This window comes from Neolamprologus brichardi, chromosome 23 (genome assembly GCF_056152115.1).
Source record: "Neolamprologus brichardi isolate AB-2024 chromosome 23, ASM5615211v1, whole genome shotgun sequence".
NCBI classification, from domain to species: Eukaryota; Metazoa; Chordata; class Actinopteri; order Cichliformes; family Cichlidae; genus Neolamprologus; species Neolamprologus brichardi.
Genome location: NC_142125.1, coordinates 20,009,276 through 20,027,606, shown reverse-complemented (window position 1 = coordinate 20,027,606; position 18,331 = coordinate 20,009,276). Strand labels below are relative to the sequence as shown.

Here is an 18,331-nt window from a genome sequence, read left to right as displayed (position 1 = left end):
AAAGATCAAACATTCTGGAAAATTATTCTGAAGTGAAACAAACCTTATTTCATGGCAAAATCATAACTAATGCAATTTTGTAAGTGATTTCAGCTCCTAAACAGTGGCCGGAGGAAAGAATTGGCAGAATAATGTGGGCACATGTTAGAGAGGTTTCCCTGTAGATACTCTGTACAAATATTAAAACCATTTAAATCATAAAATATTAACACCTGCCTTTTGAATTTCCCCCATAAAGACAAGAATGATCACAAAAGCAAATCAAATATAGACCAGAGTCATCCAGCTACATATAGATCACTATCTTTTGTAGATACCGATATTAAAAAAAAACAGTGTTTAGAAAAAGTCACTCCAGCACTCAATAAAACACACACACACATTCCTCCCCATTCCCATGTGCCTCCTACTTTCCGCTCCACCACACCCACCCACACATGCAGAGCCTGGGGGTGCAGGTGTGTCACCAGGGTGGAGGGGAGGCATTCCTCAGCACACACACAAAAACACACAACAAATCCTCCCATACTGAGTTTTTCACTGTGTAATCCTGAGATGAGACAAAACCTCACAGCATTCATTAAATAATGGATGACTTGTATTTTGTATGCATTATTTATTAATCGAAGAAGAGTTCAGTCTTTTTTATTACACAAAAGTTTTCTCACATTGTTTTTGATCAGTTTGTTATTTGATGATATAAAAAGTACACACAAATTATATATACACAACATTAGCTCAACATAACCGCAGACCAGCTTTTATACACGCTCTCTACTTTCCTCTGCATCTGGAGGGCTGTGTTGACGGAGCTCATGCTCCAAGTTGACTCTCCTCTATCACATTTATCTTCACAAAAACAAACTGAACATCCAAATGATGTTTATCAAAGCAAAGGTAAAATAATTCCTGCTTATTAACCACAAAATAACTTCACTGATGACCTGACTGACCGTGTCCTCCAGAGCTACCCTCTGGGTATCGTTTCTAACTGAATTCTCTGTCACACCAGTGCTGCTGACTGCGGGTGGATGTGCAGATATCCCTTATGTATTTTCCCATGGTTGTTTTTCTGCAGCCGCCTCACACTCCAACTCACACTCACCGTACATCATATGCAATCACAGATGCATTTCATCTAATACTCTGTGTCAGTTTTCGCTTCACTTGTTCTTTGTTCATCCTTAAATGTTTTCTCTGAGTGGCTAGAATTTGTGAGGGGGGGGCGGGGGGAATAAGGAACTGGATCTGATTCCAGTCAAACCAGCAGGATACAGCAGATTTCACTTTGCATATGTTAAAATTCTGCATGTCGGATGCATTCCTGTTTTTTTAAGTATATGGATCTACTGCTTGTCAGTCAGCCACTGTTGTCAACAGTAACAGGCAGCGCAGGGACAGCTGCCTCGTTCTTCTCAGAGTCATCCCCATCATTCTTCTTTTCTTCCTTCTCTGTAGCTTCTAAATCAACCCTCAGAAAAGATGCCAAGCACGGCACTAGATGCACCTTGCCACTTTCCTTTAAGAGCTGGACACAAGTGTAGAAGTTTTGTGGTGAGTGGCTGGTGCTGAAAGTGAGTTCTGGGACCAGGACAGTATTGGGACCGCAGGAATATTCCATCATGCTGTAGTCCGTCCCGGGCAGTGATACGATCTTCAGCATTGGCCATGGAGAAGGAATACTCCGAGGTTTGGTGAAGGCTTCAGTGGGAGAAGAGCTGTAAGGTGACACACTCTGCACAATCAATGTAGGGTTTGGAGCCGTGAGCTGATGGTGGGCGGACACTTCCATGGGTGCCGGGTTGCAGGGAACTAGTAAGGTGTCCCTGTCTGATTCTGTAGGGTTGCGTGGATCGCTGTTGTCCTTTGGTGTGTTTAGATAGAGGTCATTGGCACTCACATGGTCCCAGACCTCGGAGGAGGAGCTTGGAGGCCTATAGCTGTGGAAGTTACTGAAGTGACAATTGATTTCATCCAAGTTCCCCTTCTATGGATGGAGGTGGGGGTGGGAGGAGGAAAGAAAGACAAAATTGAAAAAGTAATGAAAATTAAGATATGGAGGAAAGTGGGAAAAGAGGAAGAACAATAATCTTAAAGGAAATTACAGGTAGACAAAGTGATAAAATAAGAGGAGAATGGAGCAGGGAAAAACATATATGGAGTGAGGCATGAGAATTAAAAAAGAAGAGTCTTGATGCATGCTCAATCATCCAGGTAAGTAAATCCCAAAAAGTTGATTCTGCTCATCTGGACGTAGCGTTTTCAGTGGGAGAAACATTTTTGTCACTCATCCAAGTCACTTCTTCAGTCTGAGGTGACTGCAGGTTTTCCCAATCGTATAAACAGTATATTTGCATAATGACTGAAACCAGCCCACTGAAGGAACAATGGATCAGTATTTAAGGTTTGACTCTCATCATCCACTGGAGCATAAACTGGATGTCATCAGGACGCTATAACACAGAGCGAACACCATCCCCACCAACACAGCGGCCAGGAAAGCAGAAGAACATCAAGAAGGCCTTGAGTAAATGTTGCTATCCAAGCTGGATATTTATGAAAGCTGGGAAGGCACCAAAAGAAAGTTCCAGCTGATCCAGGAAAGAAGGACAACTGCTGACTACGCGAAAACCTGTAGTGATCCCGAGTATAGGAACAGCTGAGATGCATTTTTTCTAAACACCGTGTTTCTGTGGCTTTTAAATCCCAAAACATGCTGCGCCAAAAATTGGTCCACCCCAAGGATCGGGTCCCCCGACACAAACAGCACAGAAGAGCTACCTCGTAAGGATGAGGATGTACACATCCTGGACAGGGAGGAACGCTGCTTTGAGCGCGGAGTCAAGGAGGCCATTTACGTGAAAAGGGAAAGACCATCTCTGAATCGAGGAGGGGGCCTAAGGGTACATCTTTCGCCATCTTACAATGCTGTGATTGCAGCCATTCCCCAACTCTCTGTGAATGGTACTCATGACCATTGATCAGTGGGCTTTGGTCAGTGGTTGTTCATCAATGGTCATGAGAATTTGCATAATTATGATTAAGGAACTGACCTCCCAGCCCATTGTTCCTTCAGTGGGCTGGTTTCAGTCATTATGCAAATGTACTGTTTATAAGATTGGGGAAACCTGCAGTCAGCTGAGACTGAAGAAGTCACTTGGATGAGTGACAAAACGTTTCTCCCACAAAATGCTATGTCCAGATGAACAGAATCAACTTTTTGGCATAAAAAAGAGGAGAGAGAGATGAGGGAGGATATGGGGAAACAAATTAGCGTTAAAAATGTAAATATAAAATTAAGAAAGAGGACATGGAAAAATTATGGAAAAGAAAGAAAAGGGCAACAAAACACAGGGAAAAATTGGACTTGACAATACAATTACAAAAAGGGGGGAGGAGAGATTTAAAAAAAAAAAGAGACAAATGGAGGGAAGAAAAGAAAGGAGCAGAAGTACAAGATCAGAACAAATGGCTTAAACCCTGAAAGCAGCGCTGCATGCAGGCAAGTTACCTTCAAAAGCATGGGGTCAATGCCAATAATCTGTGATTTTGGAATGGCCGGCAGGAAGAACTCTTTTATTCTGAAGGTGAACGCAGACAGGGAGGAGGGTTGAAAATAGCAAAAATGAAAACAAAAACACACATATACATTCATCCTCCAACACTGTGACTGTGTGACTGCAGTAACTTCTGCTAACTGAGGTTCTAAGGGTTCTAAATAAGGTCATTGTAATGTTATAGCTATTATAGTGATCAAGGTAAGACCAAAACCAAGTTAATGATTAGCATTTGATACAAAGTCAGCAAGTAATTTTATTTTGAAGGAAAGATGTGTTTTTTCTCACCTCTTGGTCTGTAGAACAAGACTAAAGGCGATAACAAGCAGAGCCAGAACACAAACTCCAGTCTCCAGAATCAGCACCAACAGTTTACCTGCACAGGTAAAACACATTTACTCAGCTTCTGTTTCCTGCTCTCCATCAGCTTTATGACACAGTGACACATTTAACTGGAAAAGTTACAGTTCTTATAGAGATTCTGTGTGTAAGAAGCTGTCATTTTTTATTATTATTTTAGCATCTATAATGCATGTAACAGAAATATGCTTAATGCAATTACAGAACTTATCTTTTATTAGTCTGCAGGATTAATGTCTACTGTCGAGCTCTAGATGTTTGATACATTTGTTCTTTCCTGCCACAGCACAGCTGTCATGGACTTTGTGTTCAAAGGATTTTGTTTTAGGTGATTAATGTCTAAAAATTCTGTGCACAAAATGCAAAGGGATTTTACGCCTGCTTAATAAATTTTAGTTAAGCACTATCATAAAAAAGTGCTCACATCTTTTTTATGCATAGCCAAATTGGTTTTACATGGACATGATGAGAAAAAATACCAGAAATTTATAAAAACCACACATTAAAAGTAGAAATACAACTGTATTCACTACAATTAAAACTAAAATAATGGTAGCAAATAAAAACAACTTACTAATCATCAAAAAGTATGTAAATCAGCACCATATTGCCATCTGCCTGCTGACATACCTGCAGACGGTTTTGGGGGGATGCTCATCACCAGCGTGGTGCTCCAGTCACTCCACAGCTTGGAGTGCTGCGCACGGCAACGAACTCGGACCACGTAGTCGTCAACACGGAGTCCAAGCAGCTCCACCTGAGGCTCACGCAGAGGATGCTTCACCTGCAAACAGACAGACATGCAGACTATAATGAACTACTTTATTCTTGAAAATATGTCAGCAGAAAAGTAAAGAACTCAGTCTAATGAATACATTTTTAAAAAAGTTTTTCATTCTCTCTTTTTCAAAGTCTTAGTCTCTCACAGTTCGGGGTTTCTTTTGTATTTTATTTCTTTTTTGTTTTGTTTTATGATGCTGAGTTTGGGGTTTTTGTCTGTATGTTATTGAGATTTTTTTGTTTGTTTGTTTGTTTGTATTTTATTGTTTTTGTGATGTTTCTTTATACTTGTGTTTGTTGATTTTTGTGGTATTGTGACAGTGATTGTCAGTTTTGTGATATGTTATGTATTCTGTCTTGGTTTATTTTTACTCTTCAAGACTCTTCCTCTGTCTTACCTTTGTTGTTTCTTTTATTATTCCTCCTTTTTCTCCTTGAGACTTTGTTCATCAAGTTAAACATGCTCACTTTTTTCACACAGCACTGATCACAGTTTTTAGAACTGTCCCCTGAGGGACATGAACATTTCTTTTCTCCCCTAAAGAACGTTGCCAGAACAGGAAATGCAAGCGCCTTTACCCAAGTCCATTGTATTAATTTTATGACATAAGACTGCCACAGTAAAGAGAAGTCATAATGATTGTTCCTCTCCATGTTTTCTCACCATACCTTCCAGTTGTCAGACTCTGTAACATGTCTGTACTGCAGCTCATAGACCAGTGTGATCCAACCATACTGCACGTGGCCGGGCACCGGGTAGGTCCAGGAAATCAACGCGTTTTGGCCCATTTCATCGCTGGCTGCATTTGTCAAGTTGTAAGTCACGTTGACTGGAATTTCAGTCTGAACTGTTAAACACACACAAAATGTGTTTTGAAACATTAGCTGTGTGTCATTAAATATTTCTAGTTTCTATTTCCTGTCTTTGGTGCTCAGGAAAACAAAAAAAGAACATCTATAGTGAGACCACAAATTTTGATGCTAATTTTGAAACTTCAGCTTTCTCCTGCCGATGCTTCCAGACATGCATCCTTGTTGAGACTTTTTCTAACTGCAGAGTCATGAACTTTAACATGCTACATGCTACATGAGGCCTGTAGATTCTTAGAGGTAGCTCTTTGTTTTTCTGCAGCTTTTCTGAGATTTGGAGTCAGTTTTCTGAGCTGTCCACTCTTGGCATGATTGGCAGCAGTTTCTAAGATCATTGTTGATGTCTGTCCTCTTTGGCTTTATGTGAACACACACCTGAATCATCCAGATCAGAAAACTGCAAAACCACTACTTTTACAGAGGTGCTCACATTTTGTGATCATCAGTTAGTCAAAGGTTTTTTCACCTGGCTTCTACTTGTCCTCTAAATTCCTATGGAAGCAGTAAGAGTGTACATAGTTTTTCCACACACTGCTTCTGCATTTTGGATTATTTTTTGTCAAATTAATAGTGTCAATGTCTAATATGATATAGTTCATCTGAGGTTGTATTGAAAAAAATCATCCCCTGGCTTCCAGTGTTGCTATAAAGTTTGCGATTTGGAGTTTAAAAATAGTCAAATAGTTAAATAGTCAGATATAATGATAAAAGAGGTGACAGGCTAAAACACATGTGCATAGTTTACTCCCAAGGCTAATTTAGAACAAGGAAAAATCCACTCACTAATACCTAAAGGTCACTAAAGGTCTGCTTGCACTAAAAACATATTAGATGTGGGTTTTTTTTGTGGGGGACAGTCATGGATATGCAGACAATTATACATGGATTACGGTGACAGTAAACAAAAGTTAAAGACACACACAGGAGCACAGATGTTTTAGCTGGTTGGCGGAGCATGAGGACTCTTTTCTGGTTTAATTAATTTATAGCCAAGGAGAAATTTGCACCAATATCTGATTTAATTCAGAATCAAACTCAGAACAGAACTGCTTTGGTTTGTTTTTTGTTTTTTGTTTTTGTTTTTTTGCTAACTAACAAACCAAAAACTAACTACAAAAAAGAAACTGAATTTTGTGTTATCTTGACACAAAATTCAAGTTAGCTTGAATCAGTATTGATAAGCCAATGTCATCTCCATCTTTACCTATTTCTGCCACATCCAGGCAGTGCTGCTGGGAGGTGTAGTTTCTGTGGGTGGTTATGGCGGTCACAGTCAAACAGTACACCGTCCATATAGACGTATGGCTGCTGTCGAAGTGGCAGCTGTTGGGGCCGCCAGTCACATAGTCTGGACATTCAAGGTTGGCTTCCTGACTTCAAAAAAAATCAAAGAAAAAACACATTTAGATAAGCACTAACACACAAAAAGGAAATCAGTAAACTAACACTGGACATTTTTTTATACAATACCTTTCTTTTGTTTTTGGGGTTTTTTTCAACACATTTTGTTTAACTTCTAAGCAGGTTTGCATTAATTCTTCAGAGTTTAGTGGTGTTAGACAATTTGATATATAGCCCTCATGAAGCCATTGTTGTAGCTTCACTCTGCAGTTCAGAGATCCACCCAGAGTCCTGAAGAACTGTTTACAACCAAAAGAAAAACAAGGAATCCCACAACAGATGGTCTCACTCCTGAGGACCTGAGGTTAATTCATCTGAGGCTGAAGTGATGCTCAGAGACGTTTTCCATCATACCTCAAAACGAAGACGAAACCAAGTAACCACCTGGTATTCCCAACCCCTAAAACCAACTTAAAACCAGTTTCAGAACCACACCAAAGAAAATGTCAAATCATATTCCAATGTAGGAACGTCAAGGAACCTGTCTTTAAGTTTTCAAACTTTTGTATATGGAGCATAATCCCAAAATTGTGTTTAGCCTCATTAACATGCAGCACAAACATCAGTGAGGTGTGGCTGCAGAGTGCAATCTCCCTCTCTGAGCTGTGACTTTATTCCTAGTTGCTTTGCTCTTTGGTGAAATTTTGTCCTTTTTTTGTCAGATAATCCCTGATCTACATTTGTTTTCCCAAACAAGCACATGTGAGAGCGCTGAAGCCATGTGGAGGTCAAAAGCACAATCCAATTTGTCCTGATTAGAGGCAGTGTTTTCTTTGCTGTGGGTGCCATCTGGGCTGGCTGGCATCTGTCTGAGGCCACGTGAGTCTGCGTTCAGGATTTCAGAGCAGCTAAAATGTGATGTCTTAAACGCTTTCCAGTGACACGAAGCACGAGAAATCAAACTGCACAAACTCAGTGTGAAACTTCAGTGTGCTGCTGATCTGGGGCTTCTTTTATAGTTTCCTAAGGCTAAAACAAGGTTCTTATTGTTTGTTATGGACTCTGGCAGATTGTCTTCACGTCAGTGCTTCTAACTGGGCTCTCCTAATCAGAAATCTGTGCCCAGTCTTCAGTGAACTAATATTGTTGGTCTGTCTGTCTAGCCTCCACTCTCCTTGTCTGGATCCTTACTCCCCTGTTCCTCATTTGCTGTTCCACGGAGTCCAGTGCTGCCTCCAGCTCTTGCTTCTGCTTAGCCACACCTCTAACCTGTACTCAAAGGACTTACCTGGATACATCCAGATTCCTGCTCTGCTTGGAAAACCTCCTCCCTAGACTGAAACCTCTCTATTCACAGGTAAGGCTATTTCCATCACTTACTCCACAATCACATCTACACAAGCTTGCCTCCACCTAACCTTCTCCTCTCCTCTCTATCACAGATCTCCCAGCTGTTTGTCTTTGCTCAAAAGTCCTAACCTGCCAGCATGACATGTATAAAAAATCTCTAGGGAAGTTTGATTAAAACACACAAGTTTTGACTTTGATATAGCGGGTTTATGCCCCTTGCATCTTTGCTTTTGTGGAGCATTTCCATCGAATTCAGTTAAGAATTTTGGAGAGCCACATTTGTCAGTTGGTATAATATCCTGCCATCTCTGTAGGATGTATTTTTGTATATTTCTATGTATTTTTTACAATGTGGGCTAGTTTTACTTATAAAATATTTTTAATTGTAATGTGCAGTGTTCATACTCTGTAGAGTAGGTGAGGATGTGGGTGACTTGCTCGCCATCTGTCAGGTTGCTGAGTGGATGCCACCAGCAGGCGAAGTCCTCCATGTTTGGCGAGCGGCAGAAGTAGATGTGAGGCGTCACTGTGGGGCCACCGGTCGTCTCTGTGGAGTCAGACACAGGTGGAGTTACAAGCAGCATGATGCAGTCACACTCTCTGCCAATTTATTCATATTTTTCTTCCAAGAACGATCCTGGGAGGTTTTATTTTATATTTATCTTGTTACTTGCAGTTGCTATACTTTTTAGTTGTTTTTGTTATCAAAAAGTAGAAAAATATTAATTTCTCTTACTGTTATCTCATTTTGTGTCAATTTATCCTCCTTTTAATCTAATCCCTTTTGATTATCCAGCCTTATCCAGCCTTTTTTACTTCAGGCGTCCACTTTTTGTTTAATGAAGCAATGAGGCAGAAATCCTCTGCCTCCAAAAAAAACCAAGTAAAACACACTGTTAGAATTGTAAAAATTTAAAGTATGCTACACAGATTCATTAATATAGGATTAGAGGTTGTGTATGAAAGGTTTCTGCAGTCACAGTGCTGTTAAATAATAATCAAAGCTCTGATAGTAACGGATGCACGCAAACAGCAGATTGAAGTTTGTAACTAGAAGAAAAGTAACTTCTCTGATACTGCAGCACATCTTTATCCTCTGGAGCTCTTATCTAGTGGTTGCTGATCGGGCTTTTGCTGCTCCTCAGCTGTGGAACTCCTACAGAGTTTATGTAAAGATGGGCGAAGCTTTTGGTTTCTGGATGCTGTAGTTTGAATCCTTTTGGTTGCTGTTGTGTTGGTTTTATGGATCAAGAAGTAACGATATGTGTATGAAAGAGTGGAGTACTCAGTTATCAGCTAATCTATAAAATGTATGAATGCAACACCCAGACTGAGATACCTGCCAATGTGTAACTTCTGTGTCCTGTTAAAGATTTATTACATAAAACATGGAGACTTTAAATATAATTTTGTGCTGGGTAACTGTTTCACTGAGTTTAAAAAAAAAACATATTTAGGCTTTTTACTCGACTAAAAGTTACAATCCTAGTTAAATAGCTTAAAAGTAAACAAGCTCTTAGAATCAAAGTAATTCGTCTTGTGGGATTAATATAAGTGTCTATGTATCAGTCTTAGCTATAGAGAGAGTTTTTTACAAATTGGTGAAATTGCCTTTATTTGTGCAGGAGTTTCACACCCTGTCAGGTTCAAAGAGAAATGTCTAAAGAACAGAAAGAATGAAGGGATGACTTAAAATAATCATGCCTTGGATTGATGTGAATCCTGTCAGAGGATTTACAGTAATAAACTTTAAGAAACACATTTTCCCTTAAAAACGTTTTATTCCACTCAAATTAAACTGTTATAATTTTAGCACCATGGACAGGACACACAGTTTTTATGGTGATCTCATAAGCAGTCATCTTACGCTTGACATTTGAGTAGTGGACCTAACATGCACAAAATAAAAAGAAATCACCAGTTTGAAAAACCGCCAGTCTTAAGCGGTTGCTCTCAGACTCACCATGGTCGTGTCTTTCTGTGTGAGCGATGTTCTTGGCGACGATGCTGCCATTGCTCACTGGAGGAAGCAGAAAGAACAGCAGCCACAACATCTCAGATCTATCTGGTAACCTGTCAACACAAACAAATAAACATTCAAAGATGAAAACTGGAGAAAACGCCACTGAACCCCTAATGCTCTTAATACTCTTACTGTGATTTTTTACTGTGATTGAGTCTCAGTGTCCACTTGTGTCTGTGTCAGGCCAAGAGGCCAAGTACATCTAAGATTTTCTTAGGTTGTTTCAAGTTAGCGTTTGAAAGCTGTACTACCAACCAAAAGTCAAGAAACAACCTCAACACTGGACACTGGACACATAATATTGGCACCATGTTTTGAAATTTGAGGGCTTTTTGCCTATGTGTCAAGTAAGATACTGACCATTTCAAATCCAGTCTGATGGGTTCATTTTACCACAGCCAATATTACATTACTTAAAATCAGCTAACTTCTTAACTCAGACTTAATTATCACTCCAAATACTTTAAGTTGCATTAAAAACATATCTTCTGTGCATTTAAAAAAGAAACTTGGTGTATATTCACTTTCAAATTCTGGATGATTTCCAAGTTGTTGTCTTTTGTTCTCCTCTGTAACCCTGACAACAGCTGATGCTCATTAGTTCCAGCTTACATTCAGATCTTTCTCAGGGTTATTAAAAGTTAATAACCCTGCAATGTTTCATGAACTAAAAAATATTTCTGAGAAAATATCATTGCCTTGACACCGACCTTTAGATTTCTGTGTTCAATCATTTCTATCAAAAACATCAGATATTAGAGGGTCTGTTGAAAGCTTATTATTTTAAACAGCTTAGGCCACTGAACTGCTTCCTCAGGCTGGGTATGTGCAAGAAGTCATTGATGCACATTTACACACACTGTTGAAGGATCAGGATAGTGGACTTATTGATATGTTTTGGTAGTTTTCTCTGAAACCAACATAAGGGGCTGATGTCCCTCAGATAGAGGGGAAAATAGAGAAATAAAGTCAGTAATAAGCTGTTTGAATGTTGGATTTTCCTGAAGCTCAGGAACTGTTGAAGACTGCTTATCTGCAGCTTCCTAGAATCAGCTAAAGTGACTATAAACAGATTTTTCCAGGAACTCTTTCATGAGCTCGGGAACGTTGCAGGGTCTAATTTGGTTCCTGGCCTGGCCACCTTTAATATTTCAGGAGTGGCAGTTACCTGCCATACAACTACAAACCTCTTTATTCCTGATGACCTGCACTGGCTGTGAAGTTTATTTCTCTTTGCAAATTGTAGAAAAACCACTATACTCCCCTCAGCAGGTGGATGCGGCAGCATTAGACGTAGATGAGACTTTAAACCCAGGAGTCTCGGACATTTTCCTTTGCTTTCTTCTCCTCTGTTTTTTTTTTCCTTGTTTGTTTTTTTCATCCTTACTCACTCTCCTTTTCATCACATTCCTCTTCCTTACACTCCTCCTCTTCTTTTCCCAACTATTCCTTATTAATCTTTTCCTTCCTGTTTTCCTTCCTTCATTTTTTTTTTTTGACACTGTAATTTTTATTGATAGTTTTGTCACAGTTTAAACACAGACATGTATTGCATTACAGGAGAAATAACCATGCAAGCACACAGTCAAAACAAACGGAACTAAAGCGAACAAAAAGCCAATTCTAATCAACTACCGTATGCATACCTGCCTTTACTCCGCAGCATACATACTCCAGCTTATATACGTACTTTTATACGGGCAAGCATCAATAGATATACAGAGTTATAGACCTTAAGTGTTTTGTTCGTGCATTAATTTTCCTTGGTGCCATATAATGTCCACTTCTCCCACTTAGCAACGAAAATATCTTCCTTTAATCTGAGAATGTAAGTCATTTTTTCCATTGCATAGATTTCTTCAACAATATTTAACCAGTCTTTTGAAGAAGGCGGATCCAGTTTGCACCAGTTTCTTGTTATAGCTTTCTTTGCAGCTGTCAACAGGATTTTTGTCAAATACAAGTCGTCGTACATAACATACTCTCTAATATTCCCAAGATATACAGTTTTAAAATTGTATGGTAATTGATAGCCCAAGATATTGCCTATTACAAGAGTCACGTTCTTCCAAAAATTATGCAGTTTCAGGCACTCCCAAAACACGTGCGTATGGTGTGCTTCCATGTTACCACATCTTCTCCAGCATGGCAAACTGTCTTGAGTCTGTTTACTTTTGATTTTTGGTGTAATAAAGAATCGAGTAAGATGTTTCCATCCAAATTCTCTCCAGCATCTTGAGTTAGTCATTGTGTTCTGGGTTTCACACATATCTAACCATTCCTCAGTTGAGATATCAGTTTTTATTTCCTGCTCCCATTTCTTTTTTATGTATTCAGTTGATGTTGCCGTGTTCTCTCTTAGATTTTTATATAGTACAGAAATTTCCTTGAATTGGAGGCCCCTGTATGATTTAATTACGCAATTCAGCATGCCATAAGACGTACGCGAACTTTGTATTTCCTTTGAAAAGTAGTCTCTGAGTTGCAGGTACCGGTAAAAATCGGTTTTCTCTAGACTATACCGATCTTTTAAATCTTGGAAACTCATCAAATGGCCATCTTTCATCACTGTACAAATCGCTGTTATTCCTTTTTGTTCCCACTTCCTGAATCCTGAGTCGTGAGTACTTGGTATAACACCAACAACATAGGCAGCCCAGTTTAACATCTTAACCTCCCTTTCCAACTTACTTTGTTTAACTAGGCCAAACCATATCTCTAGAGTGTGGGATGTTATAGGATCAAGGAAATGCTGTAAGGTTTTCTTAAGTTGCTCATTTCCAAGAAATGTCTGGACTGGGACATCCTGTACTTTTATTTCAATATCTTTCCATTTAGCATTAAAGTTCTGATCACACCACTTTATCGCTGGTCTGGTTTGGGCCGCATGGTAGTAATCTTTTAGATTAGGGAGTCCCACACCACCTTGCTTCCTAGATAGTTGTAATGTTGTGTATTTTATTCTAGGCCTTTTACCGTTCCATACAAATCTAGAGATGAGCCTATCCCAGTCCTTGAATTTTTCCACTGGGATCTTAACTGGCAGAGATTGGAAAAGGTACAATAGCCGTGGGAGGATACTCATTTTTATCGTTGTGATTCTTGCACTAAAGTCTAGTGTAAGAGTTGACCATCGGTTTAGATCGTGTTTAATTTGAGTGGTCAGTCTATCATAATTTGTTTTAAAAAGGTCACTCAATTGTTTAGTCACAGTTACACCCAAGTATTTCATTTGTTTTGCAGTCCAGTTCAGTTTAAACTTATTTTTAATCTCTCCGGATGGCAAATAGTTGAAAGCCAGTATCTGAGTTTTGGTCACATTAATTTTGTACCCCGAATGTTCAGCAAAGATATTAATTACATTAAACATCGGAATTAAAGTTTGGTTTGGATCTTCTAGGTAGAGTATGATATCATCTGCAAATAAGCTGATGATGTGGTCTTCCCCTTTAATATTTATTCCTCTCACTTCCTCACTTTGTCGGATGGCCTGTGCCAGGGGTTCAATATATAGAGTGAAGAGAAGAGGTGAGAGGCAACAACCCTGACGGGTACCCCTCTCAAGAGAGATTTGCTCCGTTAAGCTGCCATTGATTCTAATTCGAGCCGTAGGAGATTGATAAATAGATTTGATGCACATCACAGCACTGTCATTAAAACCAAACCTTTCAAGCATGGCATATAGGAAGTTCCAATCTACACTGTCGAAAGCCTTCTCTGCATCCAGGCTTACTAGGGCCGCACTGCCCTTTTTTGTTTGTATCGAATTAACTATCTGGAGGGTCCTTCTTATACTATCTTGAGTTCTACGTCCTGAGATAAAGCCAATTTGGTCTTCATTAATTAAGTCTGTCATAATTGCTCCGTATCGCTTAGCAATTATAGATAGATAGATATTTTGTAGTCCACATTAAGAACCGATATGGGTCTGTAATTGTTACAATATTCGGTGTCTTTTCCCTCTTTAGGGATTACTGAGATAATCGCCTCTCTCCATGAGGGAGGGGTTACACCCTCCGCAAGGGTATGGTTGAATGATAATTGAAGCATTGGTATCAACTCCTCCTTAAAGTTCTTGTACCACTCCGAGGGAAACCCATCGGCCCCCGGTGATTTATTAGCTTTAAGTCTTGAAATTGCTCTAGATATTTCTTCATGACTGATGGGGGCAGTCAGTTTGCTGTTTTGCTGCGTACCAATACGTGGTAAGTCTAGGGAGTTAAGAAAAGCAGTTTTCTTGTCTTTATTTGAGGAACATGGTTGTTTATACAAGTTTTCGTAATATTTCTTAAATGTTTCTTCTATTGCTTCCTGGCTATACTGCAAGTTATTTGTAGATGGGTCCCTAATCTTGTGAATTGTATTAGCAGCTTGCTGCTGTCTAAGACGCCGTGCTATCAGTCTAGCTTCCTTTGGGCCATTCTCATAATAATCCTGTTTCAAAAATCTAAGTTTTTTTTCCACTTCTTCAGTCAATATATTGTCAATTTCCTTTTTTAGCGTTTTGATTCTGTCTTGGAGCTGAACATTCCGAGTTGTTCGGTATAATATTTCTGTGTTTTTCAATTCCTCCACCTGGCTTAGGTATAGGGCCTTCCTCATTTGGTGTTGTTTTGAAGTTATAGCAATAAGCTTCCCTCTGAGTACAGCTTTGAATGCATCCCAAAACACAGTTGGGCTAATTTCTTCAGTGGAATTTTCCTCTATGTATTGCTTTATATCTTTCTTGATTTGGTCTTTCGTTTCTTTTTTATTCAGACAGCTCAGATTTAACCTCCAACAGGTGTTTCTACGCCTACTATTTAGATTTAGCTTTAAATGAATGGCACAATGATCAGAAATATCTGCTACTCCAATTGTGCATTCAGTTACTCTATGTAGATCCCATCTATTCATTAAGACATAGTCAATTCTTGAGTAAGTGTTGTGAGTCTTTGAGTAGTGTGTATACTCCTTATCCAGCGGGTGATGTTCCCTCCATACATCTACCATTCCCTGCTCCTTCATAAAGGTATTAACCATTCTCGCCAGGCTGTTTTTGCTTCTATTTGTGCTTGTTGTATCAATTCTATGATCGAATACCACATTAAAATCTCCTGCACACAGCACAGTCCCTTCAGATTCTGACATGACTGTAAGTAGAGTCTTCACATTTTGTTGGTTGCTCTCAGGGGAAATATAGAGATTGATTAGTGTCACCGCCTCCCCTTCTAGTTGACCTCTTACAATAATGTATCTCCCCTCACTGTCCCGAATTTCTTTAGAACATTCAAAATTAACTGAATTTTGCTACCCCCCTTTTATGACTTTTCTTGCAAGTACTATAGTCAGAATCAGAATCAGAATTTATTTGTCACATACAGGTTGCCCTGCAGTAAAATGAGACACCCCCCCCCCCCCCAACCTTACACACATAACACAGACATTACATGGGGGTTACAAGTCGGAGATCGGCAGTTACGGAAAAAAACACTGAAATGTACACACAATGGGAAGGTACAAGAGGAAAAAAAGAGACCTCTACTCATGCTGTGCTTCCATGGTAGGACAGCACGAGAACAGGAAACAACTCCTCTGCACAAAAAAAGCACATGAATGTTCACAGCACAACATTATGAAGACATAACAAGCCACAGGGTTGGGTAGGGGATGAGGAGTAATCCCAGGCAACACAGCAGACATCCTGCCACTGCGCCGACTCGCCAGCGCGGGCCCAGACCCGCCTCGTGTTCCCAGGAGGTAACAAGCATCGAAGGCGTTGGAAAGGGAAGGGGAGATGAGTGAGTGCTTATCAGTGTAAGTGTGTGTGTGTGCGTGTCCATAGTTCAGCTGAGACAGTGTCCTTCGCCCTATCAGGCTAAGTAAACAGTCCTCCAGCCAATCCAGGTGGCCTTGCATGGGATGGGGAGAATAGTCATCACACAGTCGTTATCAGGGAGTGTTTGTCCGGCTTCAGCCTTGGGCCTGTGCAGCTGGCGCCGTGGTGGTGTCTGCATTTTGATCCCGAATTTGTTGATTTGTTGAGAATTTTCAAAGCTGATCTTTTAACACTCTGATGCTGGTCTCTCGATCTCCCGTTGAAGAGCCGCGAGCCTCCCCATGATGGTATCAAACTTCTGATCCGTGGTGTTATCATTCTTTTGATTCTGAGACCTCACAACTGCAGTGATCCATTCTGTGATGTGATCCAACTTTCGCTCAAGGTTGTCATTTTGAGCAGGGCCCTCTCTGATGTATCCCACCATACGCTCAATGGTGTTGTTTTGAGCCTTCACAGCAGCTGTAAGCGTCTCCAAGGCTGCGTTCGTTGTGAGAGGTCGCGACTCATCCCGTCGCTTCGATTCCAGCGGGCAGCCTTGGGGGGGTTTGAACAGCCGGTTCCGCTCTCTCAATTCTCCGATAAGTCAGGGCCATGCCAGCTCCGATCAGCAAGAACCCTGTTATCATGGTTCCGAATAGGTAGATATCTTCAGCGTCCTCGATCGACAGTCCCGCCAGGCACATGACTCTCCAGTTCTGCCACCCGTCCATCGTGTATCCGGCAGGGAAAGTCCCTCCAGGGCACTCGGGCTCTCCCGAGCCCAGACTTCTCGTTGAGAAGAGGGTGTCAATAGCATTCAGAGACCAGTTGATCAAATCCATAATTCTCTTTTAGGTTTTAGAGAACGACAGTGAGAGACTGTTCCAGGGAAAAAGTAATGCACATGAGACAGACAAGGACAGAGAGGCTAAGCAGGGAAGATAAGGGTAAGGAGGAGAGGAGAAAAGTGCGACCGCCTCCGCTGAGAGCCAAACGAGAAGAGTAAGAATTTCTGTACCCAAATTTCTTTAATTTATCATGCTCTTCCTGCGACAGATATGTTTCCTGTAGATATATTACATTGGCATTAAGCTTTCTCATTTTAAGTATCACTTTATTTCTTTTAATTGGGTTATTCATCCCATTGACATTCATTGACACCAGCGTTATATTCCTCATCTTTTCACTGTTAAGTTTTGTTTTATTTTTGGCTTATCACTATCATAGCATCCCACACTAACTCTAAGAACTTGGAACAAGATAACAAGAAACTTAAGAGAAACTGAAAATACGTATTTCTTACCCACAGCGTCCCTGTGGTTCGTGGGGTATATCCCTTTCAGATTAGGGGCCCCTGTGAGATCCAACCTAGGTTCCTTAAAAAAAGAAAAAAAGGAAAACCTACCACTTTCCGGTCTACCTTGCCTTGAAAAGCAACAGAGTAATGAACCTTAAGTTTCTGAATTCTACTGTTCAATCATTTCCACCGGATTCAAATGTTTTTATCCTCACTTATAAGTTCTCGGTGTTAGATCGCTGCCATCCTAATGCGTTTTGCAGTCGCTCCTCCAGCATCGCGCTTTCCCCGCTCCGCTGCGGCACCTCCACCTGTATTCCTCTCCTCCTTAGCTCCTCCGCCGCCGCCCGGCCGCTGTCGTATGTCCTGAAGCCGCTCTCCCAGTGGATCCTGATTCTGGTCAGAGGTGTCTGGAAGCGAATTCCTCTCTCTTTTAAGGCTTTCTTAATTCCAGCGTATTCCTTCCTCTTTTGAACCACGTCGGCAGCATATTCATGATCAAAGAAAAGCTGCTTATCCTGATGTACAACTTTTTTCTTCCACGCTGCCTTCAGCACCATCTCCTTGGTTGAGAACTGAAGAAAATTAACCACCACCGATCGCGGAGGTTTTTCTGGTCCGGGTTTTGGCACCACAGCTCTGTGCGCCCGCTGAATATTTAGAGCAGAATCCGGCGGGAGTGAAAGCTCACCCCTCAACAAGTCTTCCACACACTGCAGCACAGAGTTTCCTTCAGAGCCCTCTTTTAGGCCAAAGATGCAAATGTTGTTCCGTCGGCTACGGCCTTCCAAGTCAGCCAGTTTCATCTGAATATTCCGTTGTTGCTGAAGCGACTGGATATTCCACCTTTCCATGTCTTCCAGTCTTTTCTCAGCTTCTTCGAGTCTGGTCTCATGGCTAGCTAGCTCATTCGCAGTTTCTGCCAGCTTTATATTAATGTCTTTCTTGAAGCT

General features: G+C 40.6%; 1 protein-coding gene across 1 annotated transcript; it reads right to left on the bottom strand.

The window, feature by feature from the left end:
• Positions 1 to 1,272: 1,272 nt before the first annotated feature.
• Positions 1,273 to 17,661, bottom strand: LOC102794170 (growth hormone receptor-like). Its single transcript, XM_087836186.1, has 9 exons — positions 17,594 to 17,661; positions 10,222 to 10,331; positions 8,664 to 8,805; positions 6,772 to 6,941; positions 5,367 to 5,545; positions 4,548 to 4,701; positions 3,846 to 3,933; positions 3,512 to 3,581; positions 1,273 to 1,987 (listed from the first exon to the last, which is right to left on the bottom strand). The coding sequence occupies exons 2-9, from the start codon at positions 10,310 to 10,312 to the stop codon at positions 1,361 to 1,363; spliced, it is 1,521 nt and encodes a 506-aa protein (XP_087692312.1). The 5' UTR covers positions 10,313 to 10,331; positions 17,594 to 17,661; the 3' UTR covers positions 1,273 to 1,360.
• Positions 17,662 to 18,331: the final 670 nt, after the last annotated feature.